Source organism: Camelus bactrianus, chromosome 19 (assembly GCF_048773025.1).
Source record: "Camelus bactrianus isolate YW-2024 breed Bactrian camel chromosome 19, ASM4877302v1, whole genome shotgun sequence".
Taxonomy (NCBI): Eukaryota; Metazoa; Chordata; class Mammalia; order Artiodactyla; family Camelidae; genus Camelus; species Camelus bactrianus.
The window spans coordinates 25,770,748-25,789,606 of NC_133557.1; the positions used below are offsets into that span (position 1 = coordinate 25,770,748).

The window sequence follows — 18,859 nt, forward strand, 5'->3', positions numbered from 1 at the left end:
AAAAGCCGACCGCAGCCCCAGCGCGGCGAGGGGCAGCCCCGCACCTAACGGCGAGGGGAGCGTGGAGGCGCCGTCCTCCGTTCGGGGGCCTGACAAGCCCTTCTCACAACTCATCCTTAATATTTTACTTGTCCCCCTGTCACCACAGAGCTGTCTTAAGGTCACCAGAAGATCCTGAGCTCTAATCCAGGGTCCCCAAGCAGAGTTAGGCGATTACTGGTTCCCGGGGAGCATCTCTCGCTTACTCAGTTAGATTCACCTCCTCCTCGGGCACTGGGCTGGTTCTGGGGATAACTAGGAGCAACAGAGCCCAGTCCCTGCCTCAGGCAGGAAGGAGCTTGGAACGTCCGCAATTTCAGAAAGAAAGCTCCGGAGTCTACAATCGAGAGAGCAAAACTGAAGGGTGGTCCAGACAAGCAGGAGAGGCGAGCAGCGGCCAGTCCCACCGGGCTCAGCGGGGACGCCCCGCCCCCTCCGCGGAGCGGCAGCCGCGTCCTCGGAGGGCGTTCCATGCACCGTGCCCTCCAGCCCCGACGTGACCCTGCCTTTTCGCCTCTGGCGCAGGCTGGACCCGCTGTCCCGTATTCTGATGGAACCCACAGCGCATGTCTCCGCGTGGCGTCAGACCCAGTCGCAATGACAAGGCTCTATACTTGTATCACAAGCCTTGCCCCAGTATTTTTAGGCCCACTGTTTAGAAACACACGGGGGGGGGGGGGGGGGGAGAAAGAGAATAAATATGGAAATCAAACGTAAAAACTTCTGGCTCTTGCAACCAGCTTCCTGGGGGAATTTTCCTCTGTGTTCTTTCCACTTCTTCCACTCAGCGGAATGACTGCCAGTCATTAAGGAAATCTGTGAGGAGCTCGCGGTACAGGAATTGTACACCAGGGCTCCCATCCTCATTTGCATATCCCATTTTTTGATTGGCAGCTGTACATGAAATGCCATATCAGTTGAAAGTATGTTGTGAGCTGGCACTAATGATCCTATCGCTCCAGGGAAACCTGCCATATTGTAATTTGGCTATCAGGCATGAAAGAAATAATTCTAAGTGCCAGGAATGCAAGACTGAATAAATGTTTCACTGCTGCAGGTTGCCAAGGGTGACACTTCTGATTTAGTATAAACGAATGCCCCGTTGCCTTTGGGGTACCGGGAGTTTGCATTGTATCTGAGCTGTGTGTATAAAACATTAGTCTAAGAAAATGGCTTCGGTGTAAGATGGGAAACAGAGGCCTGCTCCCAGAAGGCGGCGGAATGTTTACAACTAATCACTGGATGAAAGGATTTTGCTACCTTCTATAATGACAGGCAAACAGGATTTGCTTTTCCTGAGATGGAGAATAATGGTTATGTTAACTCTGCCTCGCCTCGCCTCTTTTTTTTTTTTTTTAATGAAATGCTCTTTTGTAAAGAAAATCACATCTGTTTCCTTTTATATATGAAAGGGATATAAATTCTTTTTTCCCTCCCTCTGTGTGAATAGCCCGTTGGTGCACCTTGGAATTAAATCACCCTTTCTGATGTCATCCGGATTTCAGAGGTCTGGAAAGATGGCTGTCGCTTCCTTCTCCTTGGCTGCCGACTTCACACACTTGCCTGTACACAGAGGGGCTTTAGAAGTGGGGTGCGATCACTCCCGCTAGAATTTTCATTAAGGTCCCAGTGCAAATTGTGAGCGTACCTAGCTCCACGGGACCTCACTTTCCGTTTCAAACGCCCTGTGCACCCACCATGTGGCATGCAGAGAACAGCTGTCTCCGAGCGGTGCCTCCTCCTTCGAGAAACCACCCAGGAAGGCTCCTGCCTGCGGCCTCAGCTGATCCTCTGGCTTCAGGACCATGTTAAGATCTATTTTCTTTTCCCTGGATTCTGTGTGGGGATATTCCTCAGAGGTGGTTTCTGCCTTTGGACTTCCTGCCTTGGACATCCTTAAAGTACAGAGTCAGACCTGTGAGGACAGAACAGAAGTCTTAGAAAATGCCATGGTCGTTTTGTACTCCAGGCAAAAGCCACTGGGGGGGTAAAAGAAATCAGGGTTGGGGAGGGGATATCCAGACCTCTTGTTCTCAATTCCTATTTGGGGAAAAAAAAAAAAAAAAAAAAAACCTGGCTCTTGGGCTCCCCTCTTGTTGGACGCATCATTATTGCAGCTTGCCTGCCTGCCGGTGGAATTGGCAGAAGTGGTAGTGAGAAAGTAAGGATGCGTTCAAAGATCATTGAGAATCCGGTCAGACTTACCCACCTCTACCAAACCAGCTGAGGAAACTCCCTTCCGCCCTTCCACTGTTGCCGTCTTGCCCCTACTTTTAGAACTTTTTAAAGACTCGGTCGTAATAACACAACAAATACTTGCCGGGCACCTCCTGCGTGCTGAAGAATAAGTTATGTGTCCTCACTATAGGACACAGGCGCCGTAAGATGTAATGTCGTACAATGTTTCTATTCGGTAGGGGAAGACTTTTAAAATTGGAAGTAAGCTACACTGGAGATGTTAATTCAAACTCACATTCTTTACGCCTTCATTTGACACACAAATTATTGGGTTTTAGGAGACAAAAATAAAAGGGGCGAGGCCCCTGCCCTCGAGTAACTTGTAGTCCAATGGGAAACACACACCAAAACACACACACACAGAAACAAACAAACCTACCGTGATGACACAGGCACTTCTTAGAAGGTTGTGAGAAGAATGGGGCAAGAGCCCAACAACTGTGGTCCCAAGAGAAAATGCTGGCTTAGAAACACAGGAAGCAGGTGGCCAAGCTCTTCTCTGTAACTTTCAAAGAACAGCGGAGGGAAAACTTTTTTTTCTTTTTCTTTAATTTTGTGTCTATATGAGATGATGGATATTCACTAAATTTCTTGTGGGCCTCATTTCACGATGCCTGTAAGTCCAATCACGATGCCGTCCACCTTAAACTTGCACGGCGCTGGATTTCAATTATATCTCAATAAAACTGGAAGGAAAAAGAAAGAAAGAACAGTGCAGATTTAGATTTAGGTTCTGAAAGCCTCTCAGCACACCTGTGTGCCAGGCTCTACGTTTAGTTACTTTCACATGTGTTATCGAGTTCAGTTCTTCCAATGGCAAATTAGTCACTGACACTAAAATTATAGAGGTTCAATATTAAAGCAAAATGAAGCAAACCCTGCAGACAAGCAGGAGCATGCTGCAGTTCTTGACCTGCTCCCATTTGTCGTTAGAGATTTTCTAAACATACAATTGTTTGAAGGTCCAGACATCCACATGCAGTGTTCCCTAGTATTCCTGCCTTTAGTGCAACTCAGTACTTCCCAAACATGAGTGAGCATCAAAATGACTGAACAGAGTTAACTCTACAAAACTGCTCCTACTGTATCGAAGGGGGACTGAAGAGATTTCCCAAAGGTAATTTTGTTCTATGCAGTTTTGGGTTCAAACACTGCCTTAGAGATCAACACCTACATGATAATGTCTCTACTGCCTGTCAAAAGGACCTTGAGAGCCCGGAGGAAGCTGTGTCTAACGCCCCATTAGGCCTGGAGGAGGGGTAGTCATGGAGGACTTCATTAAGGAGGTGACTTTCCAGAATAGATAAACTAGGAGAGAGAATTCCAGGCAGTGTGGCCAGGACAAGCAAATGCCAGGAGGTGACAGAGCGTGTATGGTTTGGGTTGAAAGGCTGGAGGTAAAGTAGTGACAGAGATGGAGCTAGGAAGGCAGCGGATGGCCATGCTCCACTGTTTGAACATTATTGGGTTGGCTACCCACTTGTTTTAAGATCTCTAGACCCGTGGCTTTCGACTGGGGTGAGTTGATCCCCAGGGGACATTGGATAATGTCGAGAGAGATGTAAGTTGTCACAGTTAGAGAGAGGTGCTACTGGCGTCAGTGGGCAGGGATCAGGGATGCTACTGAACATCCAACAATGCACAGGGCAAGCCCTGATGATGGAGAATCACCTGGCCTGAAACGTCACAGTGCTGAGGCTGGAAAAGGCTGCTCCGGGCCACTTGCTGATAGACCGCTGCTACTTGCTTTCATGTTGTGCTGGAGTCTTGGAGGCAAATGAAAAGCTGGTTTAAACTTTGTACCTTGGAATAAGGATGTCTCAAGACAAATATTTATTTGGGACTCCTATTTCCTTTTGAGCTGGGTATAGGGGTGGGCAGGGGAGAGAGTGACTTTAGAGAGAAATATTAACCTTGCAAATGTGCACATTTTCAATTCACATCCTAGTGACAGGCTACAACTTGTAATCAGTATAAAATGATTTTCCGGGAGAGTAAATGCTTATTTTCACTGTCTTGATGTTGGCACTGGATTACTTGGTATTAATCCCAGGGTGACACAGTCACATTTGGAAGCCGTGAGATTTATTTGGATGTCTTGTGGGGCCAGGGGCAGCCTTCATTTTACATCCTTGATCTTGGAGAATTTAAATAATAGAGCTGCTTTTCTCTATACACCAGTGGTGTGAAAAGGAAGTTATCCACCCAGGACAAATTCCAAGAGCCATGCAAGCCAAGAGAAGGGAGGATGGGGAAGCCACCATATTTGTCATCAACCCCATACTCAGCAGCAAACAGCAGGCACTTATTAAACATCAGCTGTGTGCTTCTTACCTGGCACAAGAGAGCAAGAAAGCTGAGCCCTGAACTCACAGGCTCCTGGGTGCACCATAACCTTCTCTCCCAGGTGTGCCCCCACCATGAGGCTCTGCTTGGTGCAACTGTTTGGCGTGAATTTGTCATTGTTCTCTCTCATCCATAGCTTTTATCTAGAACGGAGGCCAGCAAATTTCTTCTGTAAAAGGCTAAATAGTAAATATTTTCAGTTTGCTAGCCATATGGCTTCTTTTGCAGCTCCTCAGTTCTGACATGATGTGAAAGCAGCCATAGACAATATGTAAACATATGAGCATATTTGTTTCCAATAAATATGCTGTGTTCCAATAAAACTTTATTTACAAATCAAGCTGCAGAGCAGGGTTTGTCCTGGAGGTTCTAATTCACTAGCCCCTGACTGAGGGTAGCTAGTACCATATATTAAGGATGCTGCCTCCTGAATATTTAAGAAATACTATTAAGAATCATAAAAATGTTCTTATGTTTTGACTCAGTAATTTCACATCTCATAATCCAGTCCTAAGAATATCTTTATATTTTTCACCTACAAGTTTTTGTGCAAAGATGTTCACAATAGTAATACTTACAGTAACAAAAAATTTGGAAGCCATTTTATTGGCCAGATTGAGGGCATCAGAGGAAATTTTGTTCCATCTTAGAACAATAGAATTTGGGGCAGTCTTTGAAAGTGATCATCCTGAAAAGTTTTAATGATGTGTAAGGTATGATGTTAAGTCGAGAAAAAGTGAGACAGAAATTGTGTATATGGTTTGATCCCAGTTAAGTTTAAATCTGCATATTCATGGAAAAGACCAATAGGAAATAAACCAAATTATTAAGAATGGTTATCTCTGAATGGTAAGATTATGGGATGATTTTTCTTCAAGTTAATCCCAGCATGGAGTTATTAGAAGAGGGCGAGTATTGGCATCCAGCAGACTTAGTTTTGCTATTTCACTGCCTGGGGCAGGTGACCATTGCAAGGTTGCTTCAGTGCTCTGAGCCTCATTTTACTTCTTTGTAAAACACATGTAGCCAGACTGTTGTGAAACTAAATAATGTAATATATATATATATATGTGTATATATATATATACATATATATATAAAATAATGTAATATGTATATAAAACGCCCACAGAGCACTTATAACATGGTATATACCCAACAAATAATAGCTGTTAATATCATTATTCTTTGCTCTAAGCAGTTTTGTATTTGATTGTAGTGACAGTTACACAAATGACAACTATACAAGGGATAAAATGCACAGGGCTACACACACACACACACACACACACACACAAGTGCAAAAATTGTCAAAACTAAAGTCTGTAGCCTAGTGAACAGTATTGGACCAATGTTGAGAGCCTGGCTCTGATAAAGTTCTGCAGCTCTAAGGCTGACGGCACCACTGGAGAAACCAAGGGGCGGGTACCTGGGACTCTTATTTTTGCACCTTACTGTGAATCTATAATTATCTTAAATTTAAAAGGTCTTAAAACACATGAAATCTTTAAAAATTCCAAGGGCTTCCATAATCCGCATTTCTTCTCCTTTGTAAGAGGTAAAACTGAGGTGCTGAGAGCCTGCTCTTCCCAGGTCAATCAGAAAATCAGCAGAAAAAAAAAAAATCAAGTCACTGGGCATCCAGGGTCTTCCCAGGTGCTGCCACCACCTCATGACTTGTCTTGTGTCTCATGGGGTTGATGTCCCCCCAACAAGGAATGTGCTCTCCGAGGCTTAAGGGTAAACCCGCCGTCCTTCATGCTCATGTTGGTTTTGTTGTTTTCCCGTGTACTGTTAACACTGAAAATACATTTTCAAGAAATTGAGAAAACTGGCTTAGAGTTGGTAGGGTTCAGCTATTCTCGCCAAAAACTCAATTTATGAATTCAGCAAATAATTGTTGAATGCCTACCGCGTGCAGGCACTGTTCCAGGTGCTGGAGACGTGCTGGTGAACTAGTCTGATCCAGTTTCCGCTCTTGAGGGATGTGGTTTAGGTCAGAAAGAGCTCTCTCTCTGGCCGTGAGCCTTAAAAAGTTCTGTGGGTGTCAACCTCCTCCTCTATGGAGAGGTCCTAGGCCTTGAATAGTGATGACAAACACCTGTACTTCCTAAACCACCTCTTGGGGGTTTTTGTAGGTTTGTTTTTTTTTAACTTTTTTTTTAATTGAAGTATATAGTCAGTTTACAACGTTACGTCAATTTCTGGCACACAGCATAAAGTTTCAGTCATCCGTATACACACATATATATATTCCTTTCCATATTCTTTTTCATTATGGGTTACTACAAGATATTGAATATAATTTCCTGTGCTAGACATTATAAACTTGTTGTTCATCTATTTGACGTATAGTAGTCAGTATCTGCAAATCTTGGACTCCCAATTTATCCCTTCCCCCCCTTACCCCCCGGGAACCATAAGTTTGTTTTCTATGTCCTTCAGTCTGTTTCTGTTTTGTAAATAAGTTCATTTGTGTCTTTTTTTTAAGATTCCACATATGAGTGATATCATATGGTACTTTTCTTTCTCATTCTGGCTGACTTCACTTAGAAGGACGACCTCCAGGTCCATCCCTGTTGCTGCATTATTTTATTTTCTTTTATGGCTGAGTAGCGTTCCATTGTATAAAGACACCACGTCGTCTTTATCCAGTCATCAGCCAATGGACCTTCAGGCTGTTCCCACGTCTTGGCTGTTGTAGACAGTGCTGCTGTGAACACTGGGGTGCAGGCAGGTGGCTTTCAAATTAGCCAAATCCACCTCTTGTATTCAAGACAGACATCACTAATCAATCATGGTATTCTTTCCCACTGAGTTTCAAGGAAGACGTGGAGTTTGAATCCTTCAGAACAAATTGGTACTACTGGCATTTTGGGTGGATAATTCTTTGTTGTAGAAGGCTGTCCTGTACATGGTAGGATGTTTAGCAGCTCCCCTGGTCTCTACCATCCACATGCCTGGGGCATACCCTGCCCCTATCCCTGTTGTGTGACAGCCAAAAATGTCTCCAGGCATTGCCCGGAGAGGAAAATCACCCCAAATGAAAATGACTGCTCCAGGGTAGGGGGTGGGTATAGCTCAGTGGCAGAGCGCATGCTTCGCATGTACGAGGTCCTGGGTTCAATCCCCAGTACCCCTGGTAAGGAAAAAAAAAAAAAAAAGAGTGTCCCAAACAGAGGCTACCATTGATTAGAATTTAGAGCTAACAAAAATGATTTGCCATCTCAGGACCAGTGCTCATTTCTTCAGATCCCATCTAAACCTTATATTCTCTGGTTCCATCAATGTAGAAAATGTGAACCACGTTGCTCTTGCTTACTTTTAACAATCTAGAGGAAACAACATTTTTTGATAAGGAAACTGAGGCACAAAGAAGTTAAGTAACCTGCTCAGGTTGCATGGTTATTCGGGGCAAAGCTGAAATACAAATCTACAGCTTCTGAGCCCAAAGCACCCTGTCCATCGCGCACTCCGGGTCCATCGTGCATTCTGGGTCCATCGCAGGTGACTTGGCCGAACACGCTGATCAGACAGACGACCCACAAGGCACTCAGGAGCTTGGACTCATCAGGAGGCATGTGTCTCCAAGACATGGACAAATCAGCACTTTTTGCTAAAGAAACCAATCAGAGCAAGGCCTCCTGGGTAACATGAATAAAAATGGGACCCAAGCTCTGCACTGGGGAAGCTTCCTGGAGCATGCGTGTGCTGCGGGGTGGGTGAGAATGCATGCATAAATTCCAGTACAAACATCAGTTCATTAAGGTCAGGCCAGTTTTGACGTGGGTGTTGTTCTCAGGAGAAATGCCCATCCATCACGGAAAGATATCTGTAGACCAATATAAATCTTTACTGCAGCCTCTCCCAAAATGCCAAAGGGGTGGAAACATCCATTCATTAAAAACTGCTTTCGATTCTTTTTACTCATCCCATCCACTTGCCCCAGAGCTCCACTCTGCACAAAATACAGGCTCTCCCTAGCAACTCACCAAAAAAGTTCTGTTTCTCTTTGGTTCTGTTTCTCCTCTGCTTCTGTTTCTCTTTGCCACTTCCCTCGCCTTCCCTTTGCCTTTCCACGTGGAATTTCTCTGCTTTTTAATTGTAAATAAATCAAGATAGCTTTGGCTCCTCTTACTATTCCCCTCACCCACTTCCCAGATTTAAACAACAAGACCAAGGGGCCTGGGGGTGGAACAAAGTTCTCTTTAGCATGCAGGGAAGGCAGAGAAGCTTTAGGTCCCACTGTGGGGAAGGAGAGTTCAGTCCCGGGTGACAGAAGGCGAATGGATACAAAGAATACAGGCAGATAGCATTCAACCAGATTAACAAGGTACCATCTGCCCAAGCACTTCAAAAACTGTAAAGCACAACATGAGTATATAGCATTGGAGAAGCGGTTTCTGGGATAAGAAAAATCTGACTTTGAGATGAAGCTTGAAGAACTGATGTAATCTGGACCCGTGGAAGTAGAGGTGATGAGTGAGCGGAGAAGGGTCCAGATAACGGCACCAGTGGGAGTAGGGATTCTGTGCAGGAAAGGGCTGTGTGTGTTCAGAGATCCTGGACCAGCCTCTCAGCTCCAGCTCCTGAGGCTGACTTCCTGCCTGTGGCATTCTGTGACACATTTCCAAATGGAAAACTCATTCCCAGTTGAGCTAGCCAAGTATCTTGAATAAATAATGCAGGAATTATTAAGACATTTTCCAGAGGACCCCAGCATTTCCTGTCTTGACAATGGGGCTGGATTTGACATCAGCTAACTCAAGAGGTTAAAAATTAAGTCTGCGGCCAATTCAAACTTCCCTTCCAACGGTTTTTCAATAATCTAAGATTGGGCTGAAAGACGATCGTTGTAACCAACTTCTTCAAACCATCTTAACATCATTAATTAAGTCGTGCGAGGGGCCAACAGGGCGCGCCATTGGCTTATAATCACTGTCCTGGGCTGTGGGACTAGGAAGGAACATTGAAATAAATAATGACTTTGTTGATCAAGCTATGGGATGTTAAAAGAAGGGAGTCCTTTTTAAAAAGGAAACATTCCAGTAACACACCAGAGGACTTTGGGTTAATCAGAGAGACACAAGTTAAACAGTATTAAGGATCTTAAAGGGAGCAAAACAAAAATATTAGCTCAAGAGTGGGGAGGGTAGAGCTAAGCGGTAGAGTGCTGTGCTTAGCATGCACGAGGTCCTGGGTTCCAGCCCCAGTGCCTCCATTGATTAATAAACAAACCAAACTATCCCCGCAAGAAAAAAACAAATATATATATTTGTATATATTTATATTTATTATAATATTATATATAATATATTTTATATATATATATAAGCTCACATGTACAAGTGCTTCGTGTGTCCCAGCTGCTACCTAGCTTATCCTACCTCGTTTATTCCTGACACTGACCCTGAAAGAAGCAGGTACTAACCTCTACTGTAAAGATGAAGAAACTGAAGTGGAGGCAGTGATCTGCCCAGGGTCACACAATGGGTGAAAGAGAGGGTCAGCATGTGTCTCATCTTTCTAAGGAGCCTCCAGAGTCAGGAATCAGAAGGGACTATTGAGAAAACCCCTGCCCGGAAGAATTATAGACCCCCTAGTGCCACCAGCTCATCTTATCCAGAAAGACCAGTGTTCCCAGATCAGATGGAGGCAAAACCAGGGTTTGAGCAAGGGTCTCTCACTCCCAGGAATCAGTCAGCCTCCTGGTTGTAAGATTTCCTCATCTGTACAATGGACATAAAACTGTCTGCTTCCCAAGTAATAGATTATCTAGGAAAGCTCTTCAGAAAGTAACAACATAGTAAAAAATATATGTATATGTAATAATTAGGGGTATCTGAAGTCAGACCAATCAATTTGAACAGCACTACCATTTATTAAAAGTCTTATCTGTGGGCAATTAAGATCCTTCTCTAATTATCAGTTTTTCCACCTGTAAAATGAAAATAATCGTCATTCCTATCTCATGGGCTTCTGATGAAGACTAAATAATATACACTCAAGGATAATCACTATCCTCTGCACATAGTAAATGCTCAATAAACATTAAATAATAATAATAATAAAAACGAAGAAATCATAGCCACAACACGTGTTGTGCTGTGCTTAGTCAGAACAAGATTGCAATACCTATTCTGATGAACTAGAGCATGAGAGCTTAAGTAAGAAATCAAATACATATGCAAAGGGCAGAACTTTAACCTAATAACGCGACCACTCCCAAAGTTTAGCATACGACTGAAAACCGCTAATGGAGCACTGCCCATTATTCATGACCGAGCACTAAGGCATCATGCATAATGGAACAGAGCCCCTGCTAACAGCAGATTCACGCACGATAATTCAAACTTGTTTGTATGGAAATAAAGGACGAATCTTTGAAGTGAGCCTTAATGAGATTCTGCTTGATCTTCAGTGTATCCTGGGAGAAAGAGTTCAATTTTTCCTCCAGCATCCGGCTCTGGTTGGTGGCGTGTAGGAAAGAAAGGGCGAGCTTAAATTATGAATGTCTGCGATAGCAGGTGAGGATGAGCAGGGCGCTCAGCCTGGGCACGGCGGGGATGGGGTGAGGCGACCCCAGTTCTCCTTCAAGGCGGTTTCGGAAACAGAAACTTACAGAAGGGCTTGGCGGACTGGAGCCTCAGAGGACATTCCTGGTGGAAAGGGGTGTTACAGGCCTCCTGGGATGGAAACGAGCTAGTGGGTCCTGCGGGAGCCGCAGGCCTGTTAGCAGGGACCCTGCACCTCGTCCCGTTCTGCTGGTGCCCAGTCCCACCCCCGTGCCGGCGGGGGCCTGGCTCTGCCCGGTGACTGCCGAGCTGGCTGCGGCCAGTATCTGAAGAGGTCTGGTGTTTGGTCAACTTGGCCTGATGGTCAGAAGGTCCCGGGAAGTGAGTTTGGGTTTTGATTATCAGGTGGAGAGTATATGGTTATTGAGTTTCTCAAATCAGTGATTTTAGGAAAAGCTCGATTCAAGCCATGGGCGAGGTCTGCCTGCCTGGGTGACCCTTCACTGTGTGATGAGGAGACACTGTGGAGTGCTGGGCGCAGGCTGGCCACACACTGTCGAGCCCCTGATTCGTGACAGGTGCCACGCAGTCTCTTTCTACCTTTGTCATCGATTTAAGGCTATTTCACGTCTGTGAACTTTCAGGCTCAGTGGCTGCAGCTAAGCTTCTGAAACCAAGTGCTTGTTGATTCCTCTGCTGTTTCCACATAGACGTGGCATCACTTGAAGTCGTGATGCGTGACTCGTGCCGAAACTTTGTACCACGGTCCTCACCCGGGGACATTACAGTACCTCAGTTGATCCTCACCACAGCCCTGTGAGGAAAAAAAATACGATTTTTAGTCCCATTGTGCAGATAGGAAAACTGAGACCCATGAGGTGAAGTTATTCACCCAAAGTCACAAAGCAAGTAAACAGTAGGAGCTGGGATCTTGAAGCAAGCACCGGCTTGATTCCTGGGTTCACTGTTTTAGAATCGTGCTCCGTGCTGCCTCTCCCTCAGCTGCTGCCCGGAGAGGAGCAGGCTGCCCCGGCCTCAGTGAGACTCTCAGCCAGGCACGGTGAAGAGAGGCGCTCCACGTGCACCAAGGGGTGTATTTCAGTCCCTCCCCAGTATTTGCAGAAGAACTCTCAAACCTCCCCTAGGGAACTCCAGCATGGAGTGGAGCAGAATCGAGCAGGAAGGATGCTTTCCTGGTCTCTGTCATCTACTTCAACTGTCACCTGCATACAGACTTGACTCCAGAATTCACTTCCCAGCCATTTCCCAGTCTTGATTTGCTAAAGAAAAATCTCTCATTTTGAAGCTAACATGTACTGAGCACCTGTCACATGCCAGGCACCATGCTGAGACCATTTCATACATTCAAACATTTAATTCTTGAAACTCCTATTCCCATTTTACCAACAAGACTACTGAGGCATCTACGAATTAAGTAACCAGCCCAAGAACAGGCAGCTGGTGGATGGGGCATCAGGATATAGACCTACATCAGTCACGTGATGTGAGCACAGTTACTTCCATGTGCCTGAGGCTGTCCTCAGTTTGGGAAGGCAGCAGCAAACAGGACAGATCCAGTGCCTGCCCTCAGAGAGCCTACATTCTAGAGGGAAGAGATAGGCTATGGATAAATATACATCTGCCACAATCTAGAGATCATTCCTATGAAAAAAATCAAGGCAGAAGGAGGAACTAGAAAGTAAAAGATGTGGAAGGCATTGCTGGTTTAGACTGAGTGATCAGAGAAGGCACCCAGAGGATATCTGAACTGGCATTTGAGCTGAGACCTGATGAACGAGGGATGCAGGAAAAACACATTTCAGAGAGTGTTGGGGTTGTCGCGTGCAAAGGCCCTGGGGCAGGAATGAGTTAGGGTTATGAAGGAAACATCAAGAAGGCCCTTCTGCCCTGAGTGGAATAGTGGAAGTGAGTGAGTCAGAAGGGTGAATCATGCAGGGTCCTGTCAAACTAAACAGACTCTGTCTTGGTCTTCTCCAAGGCACTGTTCATCTCCAAAGCTGCGAAATATCAAATCCATTCCTAATATCCGCTTTGCCTGAGGGTCCTCCCCTCTGCCAGTTCCCTGAATCTCTCTTTCCTTTATGTTTAGATTATTACCAAATGCAGATGCTCTGGAATCCATTCTCTTTTTAAGTAATTTGGATTAAACTGGGCTAAATGTCTACTGAGAGATGAGGAACAGAGAGGAACTCTCTGAGAAGCATGTACACGAGGCACAGATGTCCGCGCGGACAGAGACGCCAGCCTGGGTGTACATGCGGTGAGAATATCACGTAAAAGGAGTATCAGTGCGGCTGCTCTCACGAAAACATTTCCGTCTCCGAGAGCTGTCGAATTAGAAGATGCACTGGGACTTTTCATACCGAGGCACGTCAATAGCGAAGTTGCTGCACCAGCTTCTCGTTTCGGCTTAAGTCAGATATTTCCAGCCGAAGGTCTGAGGTCCTGAGGTTCCATGTGGCATCCTACCCGCTCTTAGAGCAGTAACTTCAGTCTAGTTTGGCTATTTCCTTCTGCTGAATAGATGCATTCTTTCCACGTTTGATTGCTAACTACGGCCATGAGCCCCCAAATCATAATTACATAAAATAAACAGGTCATAGGATGCATCTTGGAGGAAAAGGTGGTCTTTTAATAATCAAAATCTTTATTCATTTCATCTCATCTTTATGCTAAGATGCTGAGAGAAAAGGATTTTCAAAACATGACCTGGTCTTTGAGCTCAGGAAAGAAAAAAGAAACACACACACACACACACTCTCTCTCTCTCTCTCTCTCCTATTTAATCAGGCCCTGACTCCGTGTCTACTCAATTACAAATTTAAGCTAAACCACCCCAGTATCTTAAGGATGGCCTTTTTTTCCCCTTCCTTTTTGTAAAAAAAAAAAAAAAAGACTGGAATTTCATTGTATTGAACATAAACGGGGGAAAGTACATTGTAGAATAAAACTTGAAATGCTTTTATGGAATTTTCATCATAAGGCTGCCTATAATGGAGTTGACCTCACATTCACCTAAGATTCCTCTGGCTCCGAGTTCAGATTTCATGCCAATTAACACGTTAATGACATATATCATTTAAAGAGCCCATCATAACTTTTATCACATCATGTTACATCTATTTCCTTGTAATTAAATCAGAATTACAGGGTGTAATTACTTTTCTTTTCCTGAATACCCATGCCTTTTCAGACATTTAAATTCAAGTTCAAGTACTAAAAGACACTTGGAAGTAACAACCTAATAAAAATATTATCAGTTAATGAAAGTGTGGGGTTTCTCCTACTATCTGGTTTCTTTTTGACAAATTCCTTTCTCCCCCTGTGCTTTGGAGGACGTGTAATGATTGGTCGTATCCAGTCAAATGCTTCATAAGTTCTTTAAATCCTCAGGGCCCTAGTCTTCATTAATATGCAATGTTCTCACACATAAATATAATTACATACAATTATTAGCGGAAAAGGATCAGATAAGGCTTATTGAAGAAATATCCTATAATTACCCAAGTCCAAGACTTCCCTTTACATGGTAATTCAACCAAGGGTTGGCGTCTGCAATCGTTCCACCTGCAAAACAGCTACTGACTTTGATTTCACTTTGGGAAGCTAATAACTCATGGCAGGACCAGAAAAGGGATAAAACACTCAACTACAATAATTCTACAAAGACTGTGGACCCAGAGGTGATTATCTGGCCACTCCTGGTCTTCCAAACCCTCCCAGACATTGAATTGAAACCTTAAAGTTACATCATACTTCATTTTTAAAATCTCATTGTAACTTCAAGGAATAGCTAAGAATGTGCATGTAGTTTACAGGCATGTGATCTACAAGGATCTGTAAGAATGATGTGAGCAGAACTACCAGGTACTGACATGTATTCTTTGGGGAACTGGACACTGAAAGTTGAATGAAAGAGGGACTCCTTTGCTGTCAGGAAGTTCTGCGTCCATAGATCAATCCAATCATTCACTGAAGTACTCATTGAGCATCCATGGTGGGCTACGGACCATTCTAGGCATTGGCCATGAGTAAGATGGTCAAGGTCACTGCCACCAAGGTGCCAACATCCCAGGGAAGGAGAACAGACCATGAAGTAGCAAACAACAGAATGAGTAAGAGAACTGCAGCTAGTGGTGAGAGCCAAAAGGAAAAGACAACAGAACAAGGTGATGTGATAAAAAGTGATGATCATTGGGGCAGGTTATTTCAGACGGGACGGTCACTGAAGGCATCTCTGAGGTGCCTGACCTTTGTTTGAGCTGTGGCTTGAATGATATGAAGGAGGCAGTCAAGGGAGGCTTAGGGGGGACAGAACTACCATGTGTCTGGGTCCTAATGGGAAGGGAGTATGATGTCTTGAAAGAACACGGGACTGGGGGTGGCTAGCACAGAGTGAGCAAAGAATACGCGTGTAAAAACAGAATCGTTCCGGTAAGCTCTGTGGGCCGTGAGAAGTCATACAGATTTGGTTCTAAGAGGGACAGGAAGCAATGAGAGGATTTTAAGCCAGGAAGTGACGTTATCCAAGTTACATTTTGAAAAGGAGAGTCTGTTATGGAGCCAGGATCTGAAGAGAGTAGAGGAGGAAGCAGGGGGACATTTAGGAGACCACTGGGGCCTCTGGGTGAGCGACTGCACCAGTTTGAATTAAGGAGGTGCCAGGACAAAGGAACAGCCCGCGATTTGGCAGATGGACAAGCAGGAGCTACTCCGCAGACTTGTGGTGGCTTGTAGGAACCCCGGCATCTCCTGACCATTTGCTGAACAAATGTATTGTTCTGTCTACTCTGTACCAGGCATTGTCCCAAGCCCTGGAGATGCAGAAGAGAATGAAATGGACAACATCCCTGCCCTCTTGCCTGGACCCTAAATAAGGGAGAAAAACCATCCAACACAAAACTGAATAATTATATAACAGTATGGCAGATGATGATCAGTGTCAAAGAAAATGAAGCAGGGCACAGGGATTGGGGAGGATGAAGAAAGAGGGAGAGGTCACAACGCTGTAAACTGGCTATACTTAAATAAAAATATTTTTTTTAAATAATGAGGGAGGGGCAGCTACTTAAGATTCTGTGTCCAGGGGAGACCCATGGAGGGTGTGATATCTGCTCAGACTTGAATGGAGTGCCATCAAGATGCGAATCAGATGTCAGCTGTGACCCCACGTCTCCCTCATCCCAATGTGTCACCTCGATTTCCGCTCGATACCAGCCCCAAGCAGAACACGGCTCCATGTCAGATTCCCTCAGAAGAACCCTCCCTCACCAAAGCACCAACGAATGAGTAACAAAGACGGCTGCGACTTTTCACAAGGGGACCTGAAAGTGGGGTTACCAGCACACACCCCCCCCCCCAGCAACGCCTAGTCGGCCACCTTGATTTAACGGATCTCCGCAATGCAAGGTGCCCGCAGCCTCCTGGGGAAAAAGAGGCGCCGGCGTTCAGCTGCGCCCGGACCCTTCCTCTGCCTCCCCGTTGCCGGTGCCGGGAATGCGTGTCCCTCCGCAGAAGTGCCATCCCCCTCGGGTCTCCAAGCTCCGAGCCTGTGCTTTTTAAGGGAGAGTTCTGCTTGTCCACCCCGAGATCTACCGCTTTCAGCCCAGAGCTCAGCGCCCAGCAGATACTCAAACCACACCAGGGGAGAGAAGAAACCAAGGAATGTACAAAAGACAGCATCTTGGTGCGGTTCACAAGCCGGTCTCCAATATCATTAATGCTTATGATAAGATAAAGCCATTACTTACTAGCAAAATGAATAATTAACCATTTTTCAAAACCTAGTGGGATGGACAACAAGGAAGAGTGCTCTGAGTGATACGTCTAAATGACTTCTTGAAATACAGAGCCCACAGCCCCCTCTCCACAATACTTCCATCGATTGCCAAATGAGTTGAGGCCATTTCCTGACAATTTAGGGGAAAAGGGCCAAACCGTTAGGCTCCCATTCTGTCTTCAGCAGTTTGCAATTAGGAGCTGGCCTTGTTTAAAGCTCGAACTGTTATTATCTTTAATATCGAGATAGGACACGTTGATCCAAATGGAATCTGACTGTCTGATACAATCTAAAGGTAAGCCGCTCCAGAGTGCATCCCTCACCCTGTGCAACATCCAGGCCGGCTGATGTCTGTTTCAGCCGAGCAGTGGGCCATTCTCATGATGACACGATGGGGAACTGATGTTGCATGAACTTTTCTGCTGTTTCTCCTTTTCCAACTGACAGCTTTGCCCGGCACCCTCGGCCTGCCTGTTATCTCACAGAGATGGTCCCTGATTCCCTCTATTCCGATTAGCTTGGGCAATGATTGGGATAATTTAGGACTCGCACCGTGTGATCAGTTGTATGGTTACAACAAATAAAACATTTTAATATGAGCAGTCACTGCGTGTTTACTGTATCATATTGCGAAGAGCTGAGCAGATGCCAGACGCTGTAACACAAGGGGGGATGTGAACTCCAGAATGATGACACTAATAAGGAAATTACAAAAGGCCCAACAAATGGCATTTGTGTTAAATCAATAATGCTCTGTTTGGTTTTTTTCATTCTAATATTTCTTCGAAAAAAAATTATCTTTCTGAACAGTTGGTGATTCCTATTCTTGTCCGTCTTCCTGAACATAATTAAAAACATGTTGTGGCGTCTACTTAAGACATCAACTTTCCCAAGGCTGTCTTGTCCACTGCGTTTTAAACAAAGACACTTGTTTTGGCATTGTGCACTTAATTAATCATTGGAGGCTTTATTGCTATACCAAAAAAAAAAGTGTTTGTTTAATGGCTCATCACAAGTCCAGTTTCTGCAGAACTTAATCAAATACAGAACCAACTTTCCCATCAGCTTAAATACCAAGAAAAAAATATAATGCAGGCCTTGCTTTTAGGATGGTATTTGATAAGAAATATTGGCACAGGACACCCTACTAATATAGATTGCCTAGGAATTATTTCACGGAGATGAGATGGACCCTTTGCTTCTGGAGTTGAGAATAGAAGTTCTTTATTTATTATTCTGGGCTGGTGGCTTCCAGTCTGTGCTCCAGGCAGATGGTTAAAATGGATTCTCTTTTTTTTTTTTTTCTTTTTTTTTGGGGGGGGGGTTCTTATTGGAGTCAATTATATGTAACACAAAAAGGACCCTTTTCACCGTTTTTGAGGGTCAAGTTCTGCAGCACTTAATACATTAACATTGTTCCACAACCATCACCACCACCTGGCTCCAGAAAAGAACGAACTCTTTAGCTCCTGGTGTCTTGGTCAGCTCGGGCTATTGTGACAGAACACCACAGACCTGGTGGCGTCCAAACAACAAGGGTTTCCTTCCCCTGGCCCAGGAGGCTGGCGGTCAGAGGTCGGGGCGCCAGCGTGGGCGGGTTCCCGGAGAGCGCTCTTCCCAGTCACAGGCGGCTGTTTTCTCGTTGGATCCTCGTAGCAGAAAGGGAGCTCCGGCGGATCTCTTTATTTTTTTTTTATTTTATTGTAGTATAGCCAGTTTACAATGTTGTGTCAGTTTCTGGGGAACAGCATAATAGTTCAGTCATACATATATCCATTTTCATAGTCTTTTTTATTACAGCTACTACAAGATACTGAATGGTTCCCTATGCTATACAGTAGAAACTTGTTGTTTATCTGTTTTATATGTATTAGTTAGTATCTGCAAATCTTGAACTCCTAATTTATCCCTTCCCACCCCC

The 18,859-nt window shown here is 44.7% G+C and overlaps 1 protein-coding gene and 1 non-coding gene across 6 annotated transcripts in view; both read left to right on the forward strand.

The window, feature by feature from the left end:
• TSHZ2 (teashirt zinc finger homeobox 2) overlaps window positions 1–18,859 on the forward strand; it is a 410,894-nt gene that overhangs the window by 343,997 nt on the left and 48,038 nt on the right. For 2 of the 5 annotated variants that reach the window (XM_045519290.2, XM_045519286.2), the window contains exon 3: window positions 15,959–17,537. The exons of the other annotated variants lie outside the window; for them this stretch is intronic. In XM_045519290.2, the coding sequence (XP_045375246.2) occupies window positions 15,959–16,032 (74 nt within the window). In that variant the 3' untranslated portion in view covers window positions 16,033–17,537. Of the gene's footprint in view, window positions 1–15,958; window positions 17,538–18,859 lie in introns of those variants that run through there. 5 annotated transcript variants of the gene reach the window in all.
• Window positions 7,693–7,765, forward strand: TRNAA-CGC (transfer RNA alanine (anticodon CGC)). The gene has a single exon. It is a non-coding gene; the product is annotated as a tRNA-Ala (tRNA).